The 18,544-nt window shown below is 57.0% G+C and overlaps 11 protein-coding genes across 11 annotated transcripts; 7 read left to right on the top strand and 4 right to left on the bottom strand.

Moving 5' to 3' along the window:
• The first annotated feature begins 77 nt into the window (after nt 1-77).
• Nucleotides 78-1,065, top strand: BDY17DRAFT_303512 (uncharacterized protein). Its single transcript, XM_033734585.1, has 2 exons — nt 78-511; nt 584-1,065. The coding sequence occupies exons 1-2, from the start codon at nt 257-259 to the stop codon at nt 965-967; spliced, it is 639 nt and encodes a 212-aa protein (XP_033586821.1). The 5' UTR covers nt 78-256; the 3' UTR covers nt 968-1,065.
• Nucleotides 749-2,521, top strand: BDY17DRAFT_34998 (major facilitator superfamily domain-containing protein). Its single transcript, XM_033738178.1, has 2 exons — nt 749-1,042; nt 1,112-2,521. Exon 2 carries the CDS (start codon nt 1,146-1,148, stop codon nt 2,412-2,414), a length of 1,269 nt encoding a protein of 422 aa, XP_033586820.1. The 5' UTR covers nt 749-1,042; nt 1,112-1,145; the 3' UTR covers nt 2,415-2,521.
• A 300-nt stretch (nt 2,522-2,821) lies between these two features.
• On the bottom strand, nt 2,822-4,719 carry BDY17DRAFT_255959 (major facilitator superfamily domain-containing protein; the record flags this gene model as incomplete). The annotated part of the gene is made up of 2 exons (XM_033731572.1): nt 2,822-4,593; nt 4,650-4,719. The coding sequence occupies 2 exons, from the start codon at nt 4,717-4,719 to the stop codon at nt 2,822-2,824; spliced, it is 1,842 nt and encodes a 613-aa protein (XP_033586819.1).
• Nucleotides 4,720-5,595: 876 nt separating this feature from the next.
• Nucleotides 5,596-5,841, top strand: BDY17DRAFT_303509 (uncharacterized protein). The gene has a single exon (XM_033734584.1). It carries the CDS (start codon nt 5,627-5,629, stop codon nt 5,792-5,794), a length of 168 nt encoding a protein of 55 aa, XP_033586818.1. The 5' UTR covers nt 5,596-5,626; the 3' UTR covers nt 5,795-5,841.
• A 2,168-nt stretch (nt 5,842-8,009) lies between these two features.
• Nucleotides 8,010-9,969, bottom strand: BDY17DRAFT_303506 (uncharacterized protein). The gene is made up of 3 exons (XM_033734583.1): nt 9,098-9,969; nt 8,868-8,920; nt 8,010-8,762 (listed from the first exon to the last, which is right to left on the bottom strand). Exons 1-3 carry the CDS (start codon nt 9,790-9,792, stop codon nt 8,413-8,415), a joined length of 1,098 nt encoding a protein of 365 aa, XP_033586817.1. The 5' UTR covers nt 9,793-9,969; the 3' UTR covers nt 8,010-8,412.
• Nucleotides 9,970-10,126: 157 nt separating this feature from the next.
• Nucleotides 10,127-11,185, top strand: BDY17DRAFT_255779 (uncharacterized protein; the record flags this gene model as incomplete). Its single annotated transcript, XM_033731556.1, has 3 exons — nt 10,127-10,176; nt 10,253-10,347; nt 10,437-11,185. The coding sequence occupies 3 exons, from the start codon at nt 10,127-10,129 to the stop codon at nt 11,183-11,185; spliced, it is 894 nt and encodes a 297-aa protein (XP_033586816.1).
• On the top strand, nt 11,160-13,991 carry BDY17DRAFT_34832 (uncharacterized protein). Its single transcript, XM_033738144.1, has one exon. The coding sequence runs from the start codon at nt 11,447-11,449 to the stop codon at nt 13,847-13,849; it is 2,403 nt and encodes an 800-aa protein (XP_033586815.1). The 5' UTR covers nt 11,160-11,446; the 3' UTR covers nt 13,850-13,991.
• Nucleotides 13,992-14,010: 19 nt separating this feature from the next.
• On the bottom strand, nt 14,011-14,684 carry BDY17DRAFT_327214 (uncharacterized protein; the record flags this gene model as incomplete). Its single annotated transcript, XM_033737639.1, has 2 exons — nt 14,011-14,173; nt 14,461-14,684. The coding sequence occupies 2 exons, from the start codon at nt 14,682-14,684 to the stop codon at nt 14,011-14,013; spliced, it is 387 nt and encodes a 128-aa protein (XP_033586814.1).
• Nucleotides 14,685-15,857: 1,173 nt separating this feature from the next.
• On the bottom strand, nt 15,858-16,931 carry BDY17DRAFT_303497 (phosphoribosylaminoimidazole carboxylase). The gene is made up of 2 exons (XM_033734582.1): nt 16,633-16,931; nt 15,858-16,567 (listed from the first exon to the last, which is right to left on the bottom strand). The coding sequence occupies exons 1-2, from the start codon at nt 16,655-16,657 to the stop codon at nt 16,038-16,040; spliced, it is 555 nt and encodes a 184-aa protein (XP_033586813.1). The 5' UTR covers nt 16,658-16,931; the 3' UTR covers nt 15,858-16,037.
• BDY17DRAFT_34826 (uncharacterized protein) lies at nt 16,481-17,691 on the top strand. Its single transcript, XM_033738142.1, has one exon. It carries the CDS (start codon nt 16,713-16,715, stop codon nt 17,595-17,597), a length of 885 nt encoding a protein of 294 aa, XP_033586812.1. The 5' UTR covers nt 16,481-16,712; the 3' UTR covers nt 17,598-17,691.
• Nucleotides 17,692-17,785: 94 nt separating this feature from the next.
• BDY17DRAFT_313099 (S-adenosyl-L-methionine-dependent methyltransferase) lies at nt 17,786-18,400 on the top strand (the record flags this gene model as incomplete). The annotated part of the gene is made up of 1 exon (XM_033735685.1): nt 17,786-18,400. The coding sequence occupies one exon, from the start codon at nt 17,786-17,788 to the stop codon at nt 18,398-18,400; it is 615 nt and encodes a 204-aa protein (XP_033586811.1).
• Nucleotides 18,401-18,544: the final 144 nt, after the last annotated feature.

The raw sequence follows: 18,544 nt of genomic DNA, 5'->3' as shown, positions 1-18,544 counted from the left end.
TTTCTAGCACGGCATTTTTGCATTCACCGAGTGATTCATGAAGGTATTTCTAATGACCCAATTTCGCGTCGTAGGGGATAATTGAAAACACTCACGTCGCCATTCGGGAACGGGAGCTGTATGAAGATGCTCGCGAGTCGTCGTTTGGCTCTATTCGCAGCCCACGGCCGAATCAGGCTAGCGTATTGCTGGATTGGGCAAGTCTCGGGCTGGCTGCACCTGTTTCTCAACGCCATCAGCGGTGTACGATGGACGAATGCCTTTCTTGTTCCACCAGCTGAATGCCCATCTAGACTGGCGGACAATGAGAGCATCATCAGCCTGTCGACATTATTCGACATCGAAATGCGTGCGGCTGGGAAAGGCGATCGGATCGTCGACTTGTAGCCTTGCGTGGCCATCGAGGCGGCCCAGCTCATCTCCTCGCGGAGACTTGCTGTTCAAACTTCCCTCGAGTTTACCTGATAGACCAAGCGAAAGCACTAGGAACGCTCGATGGTCTGCCTGGAACGTGAGTCCGCTTTCGCTTTCATCCCCGTTCACACTTTTGCAGATATTCCTATGGAAACTAAGTTCGGATTAGAAATCTCGACTCGTGTCGATCACGGCCGGAAATGCAACGAATCAGAGTACTGCAGCGGCCGGTACGGAGGTACTTACGAACTTCCCAGTGAGCATGCCATGGAGGAGGGGAAATGGTCGGAAGACGGCATCGGGTATACCCGCCCACCACTCAGCCTTGCGTTTTAACACCGCTTATCGATCTTTCTCTCCTCTTTCTCTTTCTCTTCCTTACCCTCATCTCTCTTCGACAATCTCAAGGCTAATACTCTTTACATCTCTCTTCGTCTCTTGTCGATCTTGCATCGATTTTCTGGCATCTGGCAGCAATCCCTCTTTCCTTTCCCTCTCTACTTGCGGCACTCTTGGTGTCGCCTCAAGAACCCCTCGTCGTCGGCAGATGTAATCGATTAGTATCGATCAACACGAGACCTGGTCGGACGAAGCAGCTAGCAACCTTGGTACAACCATTTTGTCATCGGTAGACGTCTTCCAACTCTCCATGATCTCAAATCGAGATTGTCGTATTGACTGCTAACCGCGAGGCTAGATCCCTACCATTCAACCATTGATCCAAGCCCGAAATGACAGAGAATCCAGAGCAAGAGCAGAAGCAAGCCAGTCCAGAGCCAGCTCCCGAGGCTGAGGTGGACAAGTTCGACTTGAGAGGAGCATGGTGGCAAGTGCTAGGCGGCTTCCTAATCTTCTTCGTCATCTGGGGCCTTCCCATCTCCTTCGGCGCGTTCCAAGACTTCTACACGCTGCATTACCTCTCCACGTATCCAGCATCGGCAATCGCATGGATTGGAACGGTGCAAGGCGCGCTCCTGGTAGCCGTCGGCCTCCTGTCGGGCCCACTGTACGACCTCGGATACTGGCGCCTCCTCTACGCCACTGGCGCGTTCATGTGTGTCTTCGGCCTGATGATGCTGAGTCTGTCCACCGAGTACTACCAGGTCATGCTATCCCAGGGCTTCTGTATCGGCATCGGGTCCGGCCTCCTCTACATCCCCGTCCTGACCCTGATCGGCGCGGCCTTCAAAAAGCAGCGCGCGCTAGCAATGGGCGTCATCACCTCCGGCATTGCCCTAGGCGGCATCATGTACACCCTCATCTACCTCTACCTCCTCAACACCCTAGGCTTCGGCTGGATGGTGCGCGTCATCGGCTTCGTAAGCCTAGCAGCCTTCGCCATCGCCGCTCCAACCCTCCGCCTCGGCAAGCGACGCGCAGGCACGAGCAGGAAACTCTTCGACCGCGCAGCCCTGACCGACGTGCCCTTCCTCCTCTTCACCCTGGCGCAATTCTTCGTCTTCCTGGGCTACCTGGTCCCGCTCTTCTACATCCCCACCTTCGCGCAAGTGGCGCTGCACACGTCGCAGTCGACAGCCCTCTACATCCTCATCGGATCGCAAGGAGCCTCGCTCTTCGGCCGTCTGGCAGCCACGTATGTAGTGCGATACGTAGGCGTGATGGTCCCCTGGGCAGGCTGCTGCTGTGCCTCAGGCATCCTATGCTTCGCCTGGATCGCTATCACGGAGCAATCAGGCTTCATCGCTTTCGCGGTCCTTTATGGCTTCTTCTCTGGTGCTCTGGTTGCGTTGCCGCCAAGTTTGTTCCCTTCCATTTGTCCCGATCCGAGCAAGCTCGGCAGCAGGCTGGGAATCAGTTGGACGTCGACGGCCGTTGCGTTTCTGATCGGGAGCCCGATTGCGGGGGCGGTGATTGATGTCGGCACTGCGGATTTCTTGGGGGCGCAGGTGTGGAGTGGGAGCATGTTGCTTTTCAGTGTTTTGCTGCTGGGGGCTTTGTGGATCATGCTGGCGCGGAAGTTGAAGCGAGTTCTTATTTGAGCGATAGCAGAATGAGCTGGGATGAGTTGTGGTGTCGAGAGCTTTCTTGCTCTGTTTAGATGGACGATCTGTTTGTTCACACTTCATAGAGAGAGAGAGGAAACGAATGCTCAAACACCTCACACACTTGCACACTTCTATTGTCCTCGTCTATCTTTTCACTAATGTTACAATACCACGGTGAAGCCAGCGAGCCAGTCAAATCAATTACTCCGGCCGCCAATGGGGTATAATGCAATGTTGACCCAAATCCCCTCCCAAAAACACAGAAGGAAAATCGCAACAAGCGGCACAAATAGCAAATATCCACCCCCAAGTTCGTACATCGCTTTGCAAAACAAGTAACCCTCCAAAATGATGTAACGAAACGCCCCCAAGCAAAAGAAGAGCACCGCAGTCCGCGCACCTCAACCTCGCACATCGAACGCAGACGACGAGGTGTTCCGCCGAAGATCCAGACTCAGCCGCGTAAGCAGGGGCGACGTTGGGCGCGCAATCGAAATGACTTCCGGCGGCGACCGGGCGGCGATCATGGCCACATCGTCGTCTGCGGAATCGGTGACCATGGGGGCAATCAGGGCTTCAATGGCCGCTTCTTCGTCCTCGGCATCCTCTTTTTCGTCGTGCGAGCTGGTCGAGGCCTGCTCGACCATCATGAGGCTCATGACGGCGCCTAGCGTCGCGACCAGCGCGTTCACCCACCAGGGCAGGCCGAGCATGTGTTTTGAGAGGCCGGCGGCCTGTAGGAGGCCGGAGACAGAGGGGCCGATGGCTCGCGCAAGGCTTGCGGAGGATTGGGCGACGCCGTTGAAAGTGCCGCGCTGTGTGCGAGGCGTGGCGTTGCTGAGCATCATGTTATTCGCGGGGAAAGAGAAGGCTTGCGCCGTCACTTTCCAGACTAGGATGACGTATACGGCGGGCATGCGGAGGTTGCCGGGGACGAGGGTGAGGTAGGGGACGAGGAGGTAGAGGAAGGGGTAGGTGAGGACGGCGAGGCGGTAGGTGGACAGCGTGCCGAGGCGCAGCTGGATGGTGGGGAAGATGACCATTGTCGCGAACATTTGCAGCACGCCTTGGAGAGAGAGGATGCCGCCGATGGATTTGGTGGAGAGGGCGAAGCCGCCGGTGAAGCGGAAGGGGAGGGCGGGAGGCGCGTCGGACTCGGGCATGCTGAAGAGGACGGGGAGCAGTTGCTCGGCGGAGATGGTGTGGTAGGCGAGGATGCCGAGGCCGACGACGTTCAGCATGAGCTGTTTCGTTAGGGTGTGCCAGACGCTCGAGCTGCGCTTGGAGCGTAGAGGGCGGGGGTCGGACGGTTCGATTGCGGAAGAGTGGGGTTTGGTGGATGTCAAGGAGGCGCCTTCGATGCTCTGATATGGAGGAGGCAGTCCGATTGACGTGGCTCGGAGATCCGGAGAACCTGCCGTGCTCTGGTAGCCTGGAGGTGCATCCTCCTCGCTCAGAAGGGAGAGCGTTTCGTCCGTTGGCCGGCCCTTGGAGCCCATAAGGTGTGCCAATTTCGAGGGCCGTAATTTGAACTCGACCCATTTGCCCATTTCCAGGCCATAGTCTCTGCGGTCCTTCAAGTCTTCATGCGTCTCTTCGAGGTAGAAGATTCCGACCAGAATGGCGACAATCACAACCACCACGCAGACCAGGTTCGGCAACAGATATGGGTATTCATCCAAGTACGAGCCCGGCTTGAAGACGCCCGGGTAGCTTCTGACCGGATCCGCGAGGGCGCCTCCAAGAGCGGAGCCAATGGCAGCTCCAACGCACCAGACAGCCGGCATGAGGGCGAAGCCAAATCCCTTGTGTGCATCATTCTTGACCACTTCCGAGATTGTAGTTTGCAGCACGCCGATATTGCCGTTCAGCAGACCGCCAAGCGCTCTTGCGAGGAGGGCGACGTAGATGTTCGTGGCGAAGCCGAAGACGAGCATGCTCACCCCGGTACCCGCGAGGCCGCACAGGAGGATGAGCTTGCGGCCCAGCTTGTCGCTTAGACGGCCCCAGAGACAACTTGACATGGCTTCCGCCAAGGCGAAGGCGGAGATGACCATGCCCATGTATAACGCGATGCTCTCTTCATTGTCGGTGATGTGGAAGGATTTGATCATGTAGTAGATGTAGGGGAAGATGGACATGAACGCAATGGGTTCGGAGAGTCGACATATTGCTATCGCGCAGGGGGTTAGTTGTGTTCATAGCGATTCAACCGCATGGGGAACTCACCAAGAATGGTCAATTGACGGTACGGAAAGGGTTCGGAGTGTGATAGACTTTGGGGGCTCGTTGGTCGCATGGTTGATCATCAATGTGTGAGAAGGGCGGTGATCGCGGATGAGATGTGGACAGGGACCAGCAGGTTGCGACAATGACCAGAGGATGCGCGGGGTCGGGGCGAGATGATGAATTAAAGCGGTGTAGAAGTGGAGAGGCGGTGGCACATATGCGCTGGCGGCGGTCAAGTAGGAGAGATTGTGTTGGAGGAGCGGTCAAGGTAGGTGGGGGAGGGAGGGATGACAGCGAATGTTGCACAGCAGCATATGGGTGGAGTGGGAAATGGAGAGGAATGGAGGGGAAAGATGACGAAAGACGGAGAGCGCAGGACGGATGGTAAAGAGACAAGCGAAGAGCGACGACCATCCTATACGTAGGAGGTAATTCCGGGCTCTGTTCGCTGGCGAGACATACATACATCATTAGAGCGCGCGTCGCGTGGATTGAGACCAAATGGCGGCCAGGGAGGGCAGCCGAGTGGGAGGACACGAGGACGATGCTCCACCGGCAAGAGAAGCCGGAGGCCGTCGAAAGGCAGTTTTCTGGAGACAGAGGCGCGGGCGCCCCTGACCACGAGACGGGGAAGACAGGCGCGGCCAGTGGGGTGGGACGATGGGAGACGTAAAACGGTAGGAAAGACGGGAGGAAGTGATGGAGAAGTTTCCAGTCGTGCCGCGGTCACCGAAAAGACGGCGCGCGCATGCAGCAAGGCAAACCAGCGAGCCGGAAAGGCCTGTGATTCGCGCGCGGCATGCGGGAGTCGTTCGTTAGGGGCCGGGGGTGTCACTTCGGCAAGCCGCTTGGCCTTCCGGGATGAAGGGCAGGTGGATCCCTCGCAGGGCGGTGCTGTCTCCGCTGCGCTGCTGCTGGCTGCACGCTGCACGCTGGCGGGCTGCTGGCGAGATCTGGCTGTCTGCAAGTACAAGGCAATGCGCCAGCCCTACACATATGCCGTGTGTGTGAGGCAGAAGCGCATCAATCATCCGCAAAGGTCACGCGCAAAGCGTAGAGCACGTCACACGTGTGAGATGGGTCGTCGCCACCGTGACGAGTCAGATCTGCAACCTCCAAAGAGCGGTGAATGGCCAGGGTGGTGATGCCGTGCCGTCATCTCAGAGTCGGGCCACCTCCTGAAACTCTCACAGACGGGCGGATGCAAGGTTGGGCTCGCCTTTGTTCGGCCGGCTTGCTGGTGTTTGTCTGGCGCGGCCTTCCGGGATGCAAGCCGGAGCCAACCTAGATCCGGGGGGCAGTCGTCAAACAATCTCAAATCTCGACGTGCTTCGTCATCTGGGCACACCTCTCCGACTGTCACACCGGGGTGCAGCCAATTCCAAATGCATTAGTATTTCCACCGCACTCGCGTCTTTCATACGACGTGGCAGACGACTGCGAGCCGTGCGGTCCGGAGCTTCAACTGTCGTCTTCGCTTCAAGGCTGCCTGCTTCCATGCGAGCCGCTAGTCTCATGCAGCAGGATCGCGAGATGCTAAGTTGCAGGGCAGCCAATGGGGAAAGAGCTTGGGGGATCTTCTGCCGATTTGGCGCGCAGTGTGCTGACCCGTCCCTTCCCCCCTTGCACTTGCCCCCCTGGACTTGTTGGTTTGAGAAGGCGCCGCTCTTTGCCATTCTCTGTCCGCGGCGTCGGGACGCACTTGCCCGCGCCAGAAAATGGCCGATCCAACGTCACTGCATGCCACGCCGGTCACGCTTGCCCCTTGTGGACTTGCTGCGATGCCCGGCGAGCCAAGATACGCATCTGTTCATCACACATCGTGCATGCGACTCCCTGTAGAGATGTAGGCATGCAAGGACACATCACAAATCTTGGTAGAGTACACAACCCTTGCCGTGCTGGCTTGTGTGTCACTGTCGTAAATCGCCCGACTGCGTGATTGGGCGCGGCTTGTCGGGAGAGACAGGGGACCGGGTTGTGGATCGGATGGATCTGATCATGTGCGCGTTCGCGTCAAGCTTCCCTTCCATCACATTCAAAGTACTGTATCCCTCCACAAACTCATCACACCGCACTCGGCACCCGGCACGGCGTAGCTGACCGCAACGCTGGCCCAATCGTGCGCGAATCAAGCTTCTGCATTGCTGCGTGTGTAGTTGCTGCAGGGCCTAGTAACATGCTCGCCAAAACTGTTGTCGCGCGCCGAGGGGCTATGCGTGTGGGGAAGCTTCCATTAGCGATTCTCACCAAAACCATTCGTCTCATGCATTATAACCTCATCTTTTGCCACTCACCTCGCTGTCGCGCCTCAAACACGTGCTATATCGTCAATCCAAGGTGTTGCTAGCGTCTGATGCCTACACAGCTACCGCCGCCGGTGTGTAGGCAGGTGCAGGCTCTGCTTAAGGACACTAAACTTCCACCTACAGCCATTGCCACACGCGTTGGTGTTAGCAGACGGACGATTAAGCGAATGAGGTTGTCCTTCGAGCTGTTTGGTGCTCCATATCCACCGCCTGCGAGCCGTGTTGGTCGTCCACGCGCTCTCACGGCAGAGCAGACGAAGGTGTGTATATATCCGCTCCTACTGCTCGTTAGCTCGCTGACGCGTCTACTGCAGTGGATGCTCGATTTCCTCGACGATCGCCCTTGCTCCTACGCGGACGAGATCTCCCTCGCTGTATACGACGAGTTTGGTATAGATGTGGCGGAGCGATCGATCTACCGGTACCTACTACAGGCTAGTTGGACGCGTAAGGTGTGTAAGGAGACTGCTACTCAGCGCAGCGACGAGTTAAGAGCTGTGTGGCGAACAAGATCAGCTCACTGGCCTGCGGATAAACTCGTCTTTGTGGATAAGAGCGGAGCAAATGAGAAGACAGCTACTCGCAGGAGGGGGTGGTCGCCAAAGGGGCTCAGCTGCTTAGTGATCCGGACGCTCGCTCGCTCGGAGAGGTGGTCAATCTTGCCTGCTCTTACAATCAATGGCTACCTGCCTCAGCCGCTTGTGTTTCAAGGCTCGGTGTCGAAGGAGGTGTTTCAGTGGTGGCTTCTTAACCGTGTAGCGCCATATCTGTCGCCTAGCCATATCATTGTTATGGACAACGCTTCAATTCACCACAATCTAGGCGTTGAAGAGATGTTAGCTGATCAAGGCATTCGGATTGAATACCTACCGCCGTACTCACCGGATTTCAACCCTATCGAGCTCACCTTTCACGCTCTTAAGCAGTGGATGCGGACACACTAGGGCGAGGCTGCAGCATATCCGGACTTTGGTCGCTTCATCCGTGAGGCTATAGAGCACGCCGTTAGCTCTGACGCTCGCGGCTACTTCAGGCACTGTGGGTATGAGGTTGTTGAAGGTGTTAAAGGTGTTGAAGGTGTTGAAGGTGTTAAAGTTGTTTGAAGGTGTTTGAGAAGGCTTGGCACGGCTTCAAGCTTGCGAGGCTCGTCGCCGGATGGACGTTATATCTCTACAACAACACCATGTTTGAGGACACGCAGTTGGTGGTTCATTCTACCTATCTATCTCCATTGTTTCCAAGTGAAGGAGCAAAAATCGGTTCAGTGGTTGTGGTGTAATAGACGCTCGAAGGTGAATCGCCTCGCCAGCTCGAAAGTCGTGATGATGTCACTGCCTCTTCCACTTCCTCAGGCTCTGCTTCACCTTATCCATCTGACCGGCCTTCAACCCCATATCCTTCCACTGAGCTGCCGTTATACCTTTGATTCCATCAAGATCCTATCCATTATCGCTCTATTCAAGCCGCATACGGTCCAAATCGGCCCTAAAACCACGCCAGCTGTCACGCTCAGCACACCAGTCAAGAAATCGATCCACACGCTCGGACGGAGCTGAAGAGCTCGGTTGTGAGGATGGCGGCTCCGGTATAGCGCCAGCAGCAGGTGTATAAGGAGGGCCCATACCTGGCGGCGGGTAGGGGAAGTAGTAAGGCGGCCATGGCTCCCTGCCACGACGCTCTGGCGAACGAGACGGTGGAGGCTCCAGCTTCTTATGGTTAGACGACTTTAGCCTCATACGAGCCTGGCTCTTGTGAAGAGCGCTGTGGATATCCAGGTTTGGCACCCTAGCATCTAGGTTGCCGGCTTTGATCTTAGTAGCCTATTCAGCAAAGATGTCCTTCGTGAAAGGGCAGTGATTGTCAGGTACGTTGGTGTTGCGCTAGTAGTAATAGCCGTTCTTGCCATCACCATAATTAGGACAAGCTTGCTGAGTACAGGTCCACTCGAGCCGCAAGGAGGCGCTATAGTCGCCTTAAGACTCTATCTCCTCGATCTGCGAAGGAACTAACGCCTCCTAGCGAGTAGTAGCAGTCCGGCAGCGTTGAGACGAGGCGGCGGCAGGGCTACTGCTCGCGAGGACAGTAGACACCTGGTCACGCTCGCAGAACCACAGCATGGTTATACAGGGCTCTGTCTACCCGTGTTTTTGCCAGCTTATGAGGCGAGCGAGCAGCTCCTCAAACTCGTGCAGGTACTCAATATCCGTCTTATACTGCTTCTTAGCCGGCTGATCCTCATAAGAAGCAGTAGCGGACAGACGGTATATCTTGAGGTTGCCAGCCTGCTGCGTAGCCCATGCCTGAGCCATGTGATATACTGGCTGATTGCCTTTGCAGGTCTTCCGTTTATACGCAATCTCCCGTTGTTGTTGAGTGCGGCCAGCGAGCACACGCCAAACCAGCTCATATTCGAACGTTGACGGATCCACCGTCAAATCCACCACCTCAGGCTCCGCCTCTGAGTCGTGGAGCGACTGAAAGCCATCAAGGCCTGTATCCGCAGCCTCAATTTCATTCAACAGTGAATCGTCCACAGCGGCAGCAGCAGACGCGTCCATTGAACGACTGGCAGCGGCAGTAGGAGCGGCAGGCGCGTCCTTCGTCTTCGAGCGAGCGGTTGTAGTGGCGGCAGCGGTAGCAGCTACAGCTGTAGCTGCTGTAGAAGCGTCTGTTGTTCGGCGGCGAGCCTTTGAAGGAGCCTGTCGACTGCCCTGCTTGCTGCTCTTCCTTTTGCTAGGCAGTGGAGCAGTAGGAGCAGTAGGAGCGGTGGCCACCGCGGCGGCCACCTTAGGTGTAGGCTTTGAGGCACGCGCTGGACGCGTTCGCGGAGCCATTGCGACGGTGAGGGCGCGCGAGCAACTAACAACACCTCGGATTTAGTGGTATACACCGTTTGTATGGGTTACTTTGGCCTCATATCAACTCAAAACAAGGGCGACAGCGAGGTGGGTGGCAAATAACGAGGTTATAATGTAAGGATTGAACTGCTTTGGTGAGAATCGCTAACAAAAGTTTCGTGACGCGCATAGCCCCTCGGCGCGCGACAACAGTTTTGGCGAGCATGTTATCTTGCCTGGTTGGATTCATGCAGCCTCGTGCAGCCACCCTGCATACCTACACTGTTCACTATACCGACATCCAGCAGCGTGATTGTTGGCGGTCACCACCATGGCCCTGCTGTCCACTGCCCTCACCAGACAGAGACTCCGCATAGACTTGTCAGTCACCTGCCCACGCCCACGCGCTCGTTTGACCTGGTAGCCGCCAGCTCACTGACCTCATCGTCGTCTCCAGCGCGAGCCTGAAGCATGCATGTCCAAGAGGCGTTTACCTCGCTCCACATCCAGACAATCCTCTCCTCTGGCACGGCGTCCTCTTCATCCGCAAAGGTTGGTACCTCAGTCCGCCCCGCCATGATTGGCCGTGCATGCGCTTTATCTCCTCGTGCCCTCGTCTGACAACTCCCTCTTTCTGCAAGGCCCATACGCGAACGCAGTCCTGCGGTTCCAGCTTGACTTCCCTGACGACTACCCATATCGTCCACCGGTCGTGACGTTTCTAAGCGACGTGTTCCACCCGCTCATCACCCCACTCAACACTTACACCTACACGGTGCGTGATGCTGCCGCTGCAGACACGGTGAGCGCAGCCGACCGCGATCGTCTCCCGCCTGGAGGCCTGAGCCTCCGACACGGCTTTCCGGAATGGTTCGTCGTGCCATCTGAGAACACCGCCGCCAACAGCGCCGATCCTACCCAACCAGCCGCCCAATCCGAATCCCGAGCTCCTGCTCCTCAAACGCCCAGCGCTGCTCTCACTATCGAAGTACTCCAGTATCTCCGGGTGATCTTCGACACCGAATCCATCCTGGACGCCGTATCGCTGGAAGATGCCGCGAACCCGGGAGCTTGGCATGCATGGAGGAGCTTCCGATCCGGGCCCACGGCCAGCAGGGCTATCCCGGCCGTCTCATTCCCGCATCCTTCGAGTATGAGAATGGCCAGAGAGCGCAGTAGCTCTCCACGGCAGCTCTCCGGGAGTGCGCGACGTCCTGCAGAGTGGAATTGGCAAGGCGTGTGGGAAGACCGAGTGCGGAAAAGCATCCAGGCCAGTCTCTCGGAGCACATGCTCTACGCCAACGAGCACGATGATGCAATTTGCTTCTCCAAGATGGATGAGCAGGTGGTGAGCGAGATGATGGCTGAGAGCAAAACACTCGCTGTTTGATGCCACCTCATCCATCTGACCATGGCCGACTCTTTGGTGGAAAGCACGGCCGATGCTAAAGCGCATGCTTCTTGCAATACCTGTGTAAGGAACTACGACTTCCTAGATGTATTGCGGCGGAAAATTTGCATACAGCGTCGCTGCTGCCTGCTCATTGCTGGTGATGTACATGCAGCATGATCACAACTTCTGCCTCACGTCTACATAGCAGGTGCATGCACGGACTGCGGACTTCGATGTCGTCAGCAGCTGCGATGTTTGATGGCCATGTCCGTGGATACGAGAAATGTCGGCAGAAAGCGCACTCAGGTCCTGAGGATGTCACCATTACTTTACGAACAGGGAGCTACATCGTCTTCTTTGCTCCCAATGCTCACAGCCGGGCGAGCGACTAGAAGTCGGCATTCACTGGCTCCTCAGCCGGCAAAGTGTGCTCCATGGCGAGCAAAGAGGTATCTTGCGACTCCTTCCGTTCCAGCCTCATCTGCTCATCACCCATCGGCACAGAACCAAGCGCCGCACAAGTTCACACCCCCGTCCATCTCGAAGAACTCGCCAAGCAACAAACCCGGACTAAGACAGCAGCGCGATCACTCGGCATGTGGGAGACCGGAGACGCCTCTCAAAGTGCGCAAGACACGGGAGAACCTCAAGCAGTGCAGCATCTACGCCGATATTCCACCACCGTGTATGCATGGGGCGCTTCAGCATGCGCACAGTCGGGACACATCTGAGGAGCTGCATGCCTTTCCGACGGATCTTGCCGCCACCAGACTTGATACTCCTCCAGCTCCAGCCGGGCGCCTGGAATCACCAAAAGATGTGGCATCTGCAGAGCCAGCTCTATGCCGTCAGAAGTCGGTAAGACGACGGATGCTCACGAAAGTCAAGCAAGGCATCACGAACCGCGCCAGAACGTCACCTCCCGGCCACTCATCTCACAAGGCAGAGACTCGTCTTCTGCGTAAGTGGTCCGGACGCAGGACCCAAACCGACAACGCCAACCAACGCAGCCAAAGCTTCGAGATCAGCAGAGACAGCATTGATAGCTCTGTCGATGAATGTTTCGAGTCTGCCACCGCTGCTGGACCAGACGTAAGATCATTCACAGGCTCGACAGTCTCTACTGCTGAAGTTCTCCGCCCTTCTTCTTTGACCGATAACACGCCTTCCGATCTGAACTACTCAGGCACGACCGCTGTCGACGCAAGCACTCCTGCGTCTCATCCGTCACGATTGACACCTTCTTCCCCATCGCCGTTGCAGACCCCACGCCCGCTCCGAAGAAGTCGGCCAACTGGTTTTGAGGAGCCCTCAAGTGCAGCATCGCTCGTAGTGCCGTGTGTGGACCTCGAGGTGAGCGTGGACTGTTCGACGCTAGACGTTCTTGCCAAAAGAGATCTTTGGGTGGCAATCAAGGCCACTGTGCAAGCTAGCGTTCCCACCGCTGATGCAGCATCTACGACCGCATCAGGTGCACATCATGCCACTCTCTGCAAAGACGACTACTCCAGCCTTACATCAACCAACGGACTTGTGCATGGGCAAATCAACACGCTCAGACTGTGCTATAGACCCTTGAACGGCAGTCGCATCCGCGACACCATCGGACACAAGACCAAGAAGAACCTCAGTATTGGCGACACCCTTTCCTTATTCGTCAAACTCCACGTTCCCGAAGTCAGCGCAAGAGACACCGACAGTCCCCACACCAAGACCGAAGACCCCGCCACCGATCACGACTCCCTCTTCACCGAGCTTGAGAGCATCGTCGGCACCCTTGAAACCGAGATTCTGCACGTCGAAGCCCGATACCGCCATTCTCTACTGCCATCGAATAACACCGTCACGGTGCGACATGTGTGCCGGATGAACAGGCCGAGGACGGATTGCCGCTGGAGTATGATCACTCTGTCGGACAGTTTGATTGTGTCTTCTGCGGCGCAGATGCGGCTTGCGCGGTATCTCTCCGAGGAGCATGGTGAGGGACAGGCGTTGGAGCTCATGCATGAGTATCTCGATCCTGAAGTGATGGAAGTTGGCCGGAAGAGCTCTGGGCTGAGAGCCTCGACCAATGAAAGGCACGCAGAGGACGAGCAGCCATCTGTCATCATCACAGACGTGGACCGAGAAGCAGATGGCGTCCTGGACGTTGTGGTGGATCAGCCATTCTCGACAGCACCCAGCACACCCTCGGCGGAATCCACACCATCCCCGCCACCGCTCCAATCTCCGCTCCTCACTTCCAAACCTCAACCTCAACCGCCATCACAAATATCCTACTTCCCAATAGCCCCACCCCTCCTCACCGCCCCCCGCACGACAACCGCCCTCTCCAACCCAGCAACCCTCCCAACAGCAACCACACCCACCCACCTCTCCCCACCTCCTCCCTCCGCAAAAGAAGCCTCGCAAGACACCGTCCGCGCCCTCTGGCACCACATTCGCCGCTCTTCGCTCTCCGCCAAACAGTTGGGCGAAATGCTGGCCCCAGAGGAGAGCGTGAAGTGTTTGGAAGCGGGGGATGAGGGGTTGAGGGAGTTGAGGCAAAGGGCGCTGAGTAATAAGAGGAGTGTTGGGGCGGAGACGCTGAGGGGGTGGAAGTGGGAGGGCGAGAGGGATGGGGGAAGGTTGGGAGGGGAAGGGGTGGCGCCTTGGATGTAGGTTGCGTGAGTGTGAGTTGATGGAGGGAGTTTGGCTGATGAGTTGATAGGGTTGTATGATTATGAAGAGTTGCCATTATATGGTATCTTGATTCATCGCAGTTGTTTCTGCGTCGTATCTCTTCCTCCTGTATGGGCGAGCATTATGTTTGACAGCTGCCTTTATCTGGCTGGGCAGTGACTATGACACGCTGGTGTCTCTTGCCACGAAACGCGTCCCAGCACCTTGGTGTGTTCTTTGGCGGCCAACACAACCAGCAGCGTCCATGATGCAACATGACCCTCGATGGCCAGATCGACATCGTTCAAGAGGCTTCGAAGCTTCCTGGAAGACGGACGCGTAGGGTGGTGGGGGAAAGGGCATCGAGGACATGACCGGCTCGTATCGCTCATTGGTCATCCACATCATGGCTCCAAGGCGCGCGTGGGCTCGGTCGACAACTCCTCGATCCACCCTCCTCTTCCTTGTCCTCTACTCCATCGACAACGGCGTCTCGGTCCGCCGCGGCTGATTCGCGTCCTGCCTAGTCCTCCACGATCAACACAGTCAGCAAACCTCCCCCCAAAAAGCAACAACAACACAAAAGGAGAGTGAGAGGGGGAAGTCCTCACCATCGTCTCCCAAGCCCATGCGAAGCCGCTATAGCGTCCACCTCGCGCAGCCGCACCTCGCGCATGTACCGCACCTGGTCGAACTCGGTGCCCGCGGTCGACGTGTCTTCTTCGGGGCCGCGGCGCGTGGAGACGTAGAAGATGGAGTAGCCGATTAGGACGGCGGCGCCGGTGCCGACGATGACGATGACTATGACGGCGCCCTGGCTTAGGCTTCCGGACATTTTTTATTCGAGAGGGGGGTAGGAAGATGGAGGATATTGGGACTGCTGGAGGCGGGTGAGAAGAGAGTGAGTGTTTGGACAGAAGAGAAGGAGATGTGAGAGGAGGCAGAATGATGGATGGATTGGAGCTGGGTGGAGTAGACTGGAGAGGAGAACGGGGAAGTACATGTAACGAACGAACGAGGGCCAAGTTTTATATCTCAATGCTCTTTCCGTGCTTGCCAATCCAATGGCGACGGACAGTTGCGCGCCTCCGCGTGCCTGTGCTTGCCGATTCATCCATCCATCCAGCCTTGCCAAGAGCTAGAGATCAGGCATCTCTATTCCTGACACGGTCCATTGCCCTCTGCGACTACCAAAAGCAGAATAGCACCCGGGTTGAGTATCAGGATGCGGCGCGGGGCGGACCCCAGTAAGGTAGTGACGCGAAGAGCGCCAATGCCTCCATCCACACAGACATGGGGACGAGGTGTACACCGGTTGTCAGGCAGGGACGTTCGCAGGCATCAGCATTTGCAGCGTGCACATGGGCTGCCATACCTGGTCGCCAAGTGGACTCTTTCATTTCGCGTGTTTGGGAGGGTTGAAGAAGGCGGTGCTGTGGATGGGTCCTGGGGGAGGGCAAGGCGGGCTATTCTTAGACGCGTGGGGTCTGCAAGGCTGGCGCTTGGATCAACACTTGCCCCTGCGGGGATTGTGCTTTAACTCCGGGTTTTGCATAAGGGGATTAATGTGTTTGGATATGCTTGGGTTGTACTTTACATGCAGGAGGGACCGCGTGATGATATGGAGATGTGCAACGTCTCAAGGCATGCGATGCTGCGAAGATGTAGTGGTCTGATCGCACAATATCGCCTCTGGTCATCAAAAATAGCCAGGAGAGCTGGATAAGCAGAGGAGCATGGTAGCGATTGCAGGGATGAACCCCAAAAGCATTCGCATTCGGTTTCGGCTTACAAGCACCGCATGAACAGATGCTGCATCATCGGCGTTCCGTGTTCCGGCTCGTCAACTCCTCTCGTCAACTCCTGAGGTACGTTCCATCTCGCTTCAATCCTATTTGCTCCCTCAGCCTGCTGCCCGTCTTCATAAGACGCGGTTGTCGTCATCGCCCGTTTGCGATCGACACGTCTTGGTGTCTTCCTTCATTTTGGACTTCTTGCATGCCTTTTACTTGGGATGTAAGAAACTCCAATTATAGCAACGACGAAACACGCCAAGGCCATCAATGCACCCTCGACCCGCTCAATACCCCTGATGAAAGCCATTCGATTCTTCTGCGATCAATGCTAGCTGACAGAGACGGCATGTCTGCTTACACCCCGTGCCGTTCCTCGCACGGAAGACACAACCTCACTCGTCCAGCTTGCGATACTTCAACCATCCCTCGTCCTGCAGCCTGCGCTCCTTCTCCATATTGTCGTGATCCATCTGCTTCAAATGCGCCGCAACCCACTTGGCCGCCTTCTCATCGCTCGTCCCCACAATCCGCGCCGCAAGCACGGCTGCATTCACACTATTCCCAATCCCCACCGTCGCAACAGGCACCCCCCGTGGCATGCTAACAATGCTCATCAAACTGTCCAGCCCGTCCAGCGCCTTCGCCTTCACCGGCACTCCGATGACCGGCAGGATGGTCTCGGAGGCAATCATGCCTGGCAAATGCGCTGCGCCACCGGCGGCCGCGATGATGACTTTGAAGCCGCGGCCGGCTGCTGCACGCCCGAAGTCGAGCATGTACTGCGGCGTGCGGTGGGCGGAGGTGATGTGCACCTCGTAGGGGATCTCCATAGTGTCGAGCAGTTCGAGCCCTGGGCGCAGAGTGGCGAGATCCGTGTCGGAGCCCATGCATACCGCTACTAGTGGGCTTTGGCCTCCTCGGTCTGGTTTTGGTTTCTCTTGTCAGCTTGGGGGTGCAGTTGAGGCTTTGTGGTTGAGGGTGGCTTACCATTGTACAGTTTGCTGGATGCCATGTTCTTCGTCTCGTCTTCGTGACTTGGCGGATTCAGTGATGACTACGCTCGTGAGATGTCTGCCAAAAGTACAGGGGGTGAGGTAATGCTTGAACTGCTCAAGCGGGATGGGTTCTCTCTTTTCTTCGTGTGCGACTACTCGATACGACGCTGTGCTACGGGCCGTGGCTACGGCAAGAGAACTGGGGGTTCCTGGAGCTTTGCGGCCCACTTGGTGCGGGACCCGCCGAAGCTGATCCGGTCAAGTGGGAGAGTGCTTCCCTTCGTCTTTCAGCCGTCGCATGATCCGTCAAGCCAACGTGTAGCATTCCGTGTCGATATAGTGAACTTAGGGCAGCGTCAGCATGACCGGCGCTTATGGCTGACCAAGCTGTTTCGCAGCGCTGGAGTATCAGAACACACGGCAACCGTGTTCTGGGACAGACGGCGCAAGACTCTCACAGCCTCGGAACCCACAGCCGACCGAAATCACCGAGTATCTCATCATGTCTCATACCTCTCGCCTGCTGGATCTAGCCAACAGCCTCCATGCCCGTATTGCCGAAATTCAAAAACACCTCTCCGACACAGGGAAGCTGGATCCCACCTTCGACGGGCAAGAGGAACCAACCGATTGGACCGATATCGACGACACGCGAGCCGCTGCGCTGGAAGACCTTACGGAGCTACGAGATCTGCTCAGCACGCCGCGCGAACTGGTCTATTCCCACTCAACCACCGATCTGCTGAGCCGGCACGCCTTCGACCGCTTCGATGTCTACGAAGCCGTGCCCCTCAACTCTCCCCATCTCTTACGAGGACTTGTCGCATCGCACCAACGTCCCCGTCAAGTATCTGCAACGCCTCGTCCGCCATGCAATCACCCAACGCATCTTCCATGAACCTCAGCCTGGCTTTGTCGCGCATACCCAGGCATCCCGTCTGCTTGCCGAGGATGTAAGAGTGCGTGACTGGTGCGGAGTCATGTGCGATGACATCTAGCCTGCAGCAACTCGCACTGTCGATTCCATGCAGGTCTGGATGCGCGAGCCCGGCTCGCAGGAGACTGGCTATCGCCTCGCACATGGCCGGGAGATTGATGAAACGTTGGCAGCAGACAGCGTGAAGCAGAAGCGATGAGATAGGGCCATGAGCGGCGCGGCCGGTAATGACCGCACCAGAGGCACCCATCTGCTGGCCAGGAATTGGGATTGGGCGGCCCTGGGCGATGCAATCGTTGTCGATGTCGGCGGTGGCATTGGCGCTCAGAGCAAAACGCTAGCGCGCACTTTTCCGCGCCTGAACTTCATCATCCAAGACCGGCCGGACACGCTCTGCAGAGCTACCGTGGAGGACCTCCCCCCGGACGTGGGATCCCGCATCCACTTCCTCGTGCACGACATGTACACCCCGCAGCCCCAACTCAACGCAGCCGTCTACCTCATCCGGCGCGTCATGATGGACAAGTCGGACGCAGAGTGCGTCAAAATCCTGCGATGTCTCCGCCCGGCTTTGAAACGCGGCGCCCACGTCCTCGTCCAGGACCCGTACCTCCCGAAATCCGGAGTGAGTCCGGTGTGGCAGGAGAGGACGTTGCGCAACCTCGACCTGCAAATTTTAGCCCTTCATCCCGTCAATGCGAGGGAGCCGGAGGCTTGGCCGGCGATTTTCGAGCAGGCGGGGCCGGGGTTTGAATTCAAGGGCGTGAAGCTCGTGCCGAATACTGATATGTCGATTGCGGAGGCTGTTTGGCGGGGTGAGTGAGGGTGGTGAAAGCTGTCACAAAGGCTTGACGGAGACTTGAATTAGAGTGCCACTAAACTACCTTTGAGCATATTGTGCAACGAGACCGTGTCCAATTGCTGGGAATGCAGCAGAGTGTCGAGCCTCAGAGACAGTGTCGCTCTA

The sequence above is a fragment of the Neohortaea acidophila genome, assembly GCF_010093505.1.
Source record: "Neohortaea acidophila strain CBS 113389 unplaced genomic scaffold BDY17scaffold_10, whole genome shotgun sequence".
Classification (NCBI taxonomy): Eukaryota; Fungi; Ascomycota; class Dothideomycetes; order Mycosphaerellales; family Teratosphaeriaceae; genus Neohortaea; species Neohortaea acidophila.
The sequence above is the reverse complement of the archived record's forward strand: the minus strand, read 5'-3'. Positions and strand labels throughout refer to the sequence as shown.

Bases quoted from the DNA above. Each gene is read 5' to 3' on its own strand.
- BDY17DRAFT_34998 (XM_033738178.1), top strand. From the start codon at position 1,146: ATGACAGAGAATCCAGAGCAAGAGCAGAAGCAAGCCAGTCCAGAGCCA.
- BDY17DRAFT_303512 (XM_033734585.1), top strand. From the start codon at position 257: ATGCCTTTCTTGTTCCACCAGCTGAATGCCCATCTAGACTGGCGGACA. The intron at 512-583 runs GTGAGTCCGCTT...AGTTCGGATTAG, and splicing joins CTCGATGGTCTGCCTGGAAC to AAATCTCGACTCGTGTCGAT.
- BDY17DRAFT_303509 (XM_033734584.1), top strand. From the start codon at position 5,627: ATGCGCCAGCCCTACACATATGCCGTGTGTGTGAGGCAGAAGCGCATC.
- BDY17DRAFT_34832 (XM_033738144.1), top strand. From the start codon at position 11,447: ATGGCCATGTCCGTGGATACGAGAAATGTCGGCAGAAAGCGCACTCAG.
- BDY17DRAFT_34826 (XM_033738142.1), top strand. From the start codon at position 16,713: ATGTCTGCCAAAAGTACAGGGGGTGAGGTAATGCTTGAACTGCTCAAG.
- BDY17DRAFT_303497 (XM_033734582.1), bottom strand. From the start codon at position 16,657: ATGGCATCCAGCAAACTGTACAATG. The intron at 16,568-16,632 runs GTAAGCCACCCT...AACCAAAACCAG, and splicing joins ATCCAGCAAACTGTACAATG to ACCGAGGAGGCCAAAGCCCA.
- BDY17DRAFT_303506 (XM_033734583.1), bottom strand. From the start codon at position 9,792: ATGGCTCCGCGAACGCGTCCAGCGCGTGCCTCAAAGCCTACACCTAAG. The intron at 8,921-9,097 runs GTAGACAGAGCC...AGGCGACTATAG, and splicing joins ATAAGCTGGCAAAAACACGG to CGCCTCCTTGCGGCTCGAGT. The intron at 8,763-8,867 runs GTGATGGCAAGA...CTAAGATCAAAG, and splicing joins GCAAGCTTGTCCTAATTATG to CCGGCAACCTAGATGCTAGG.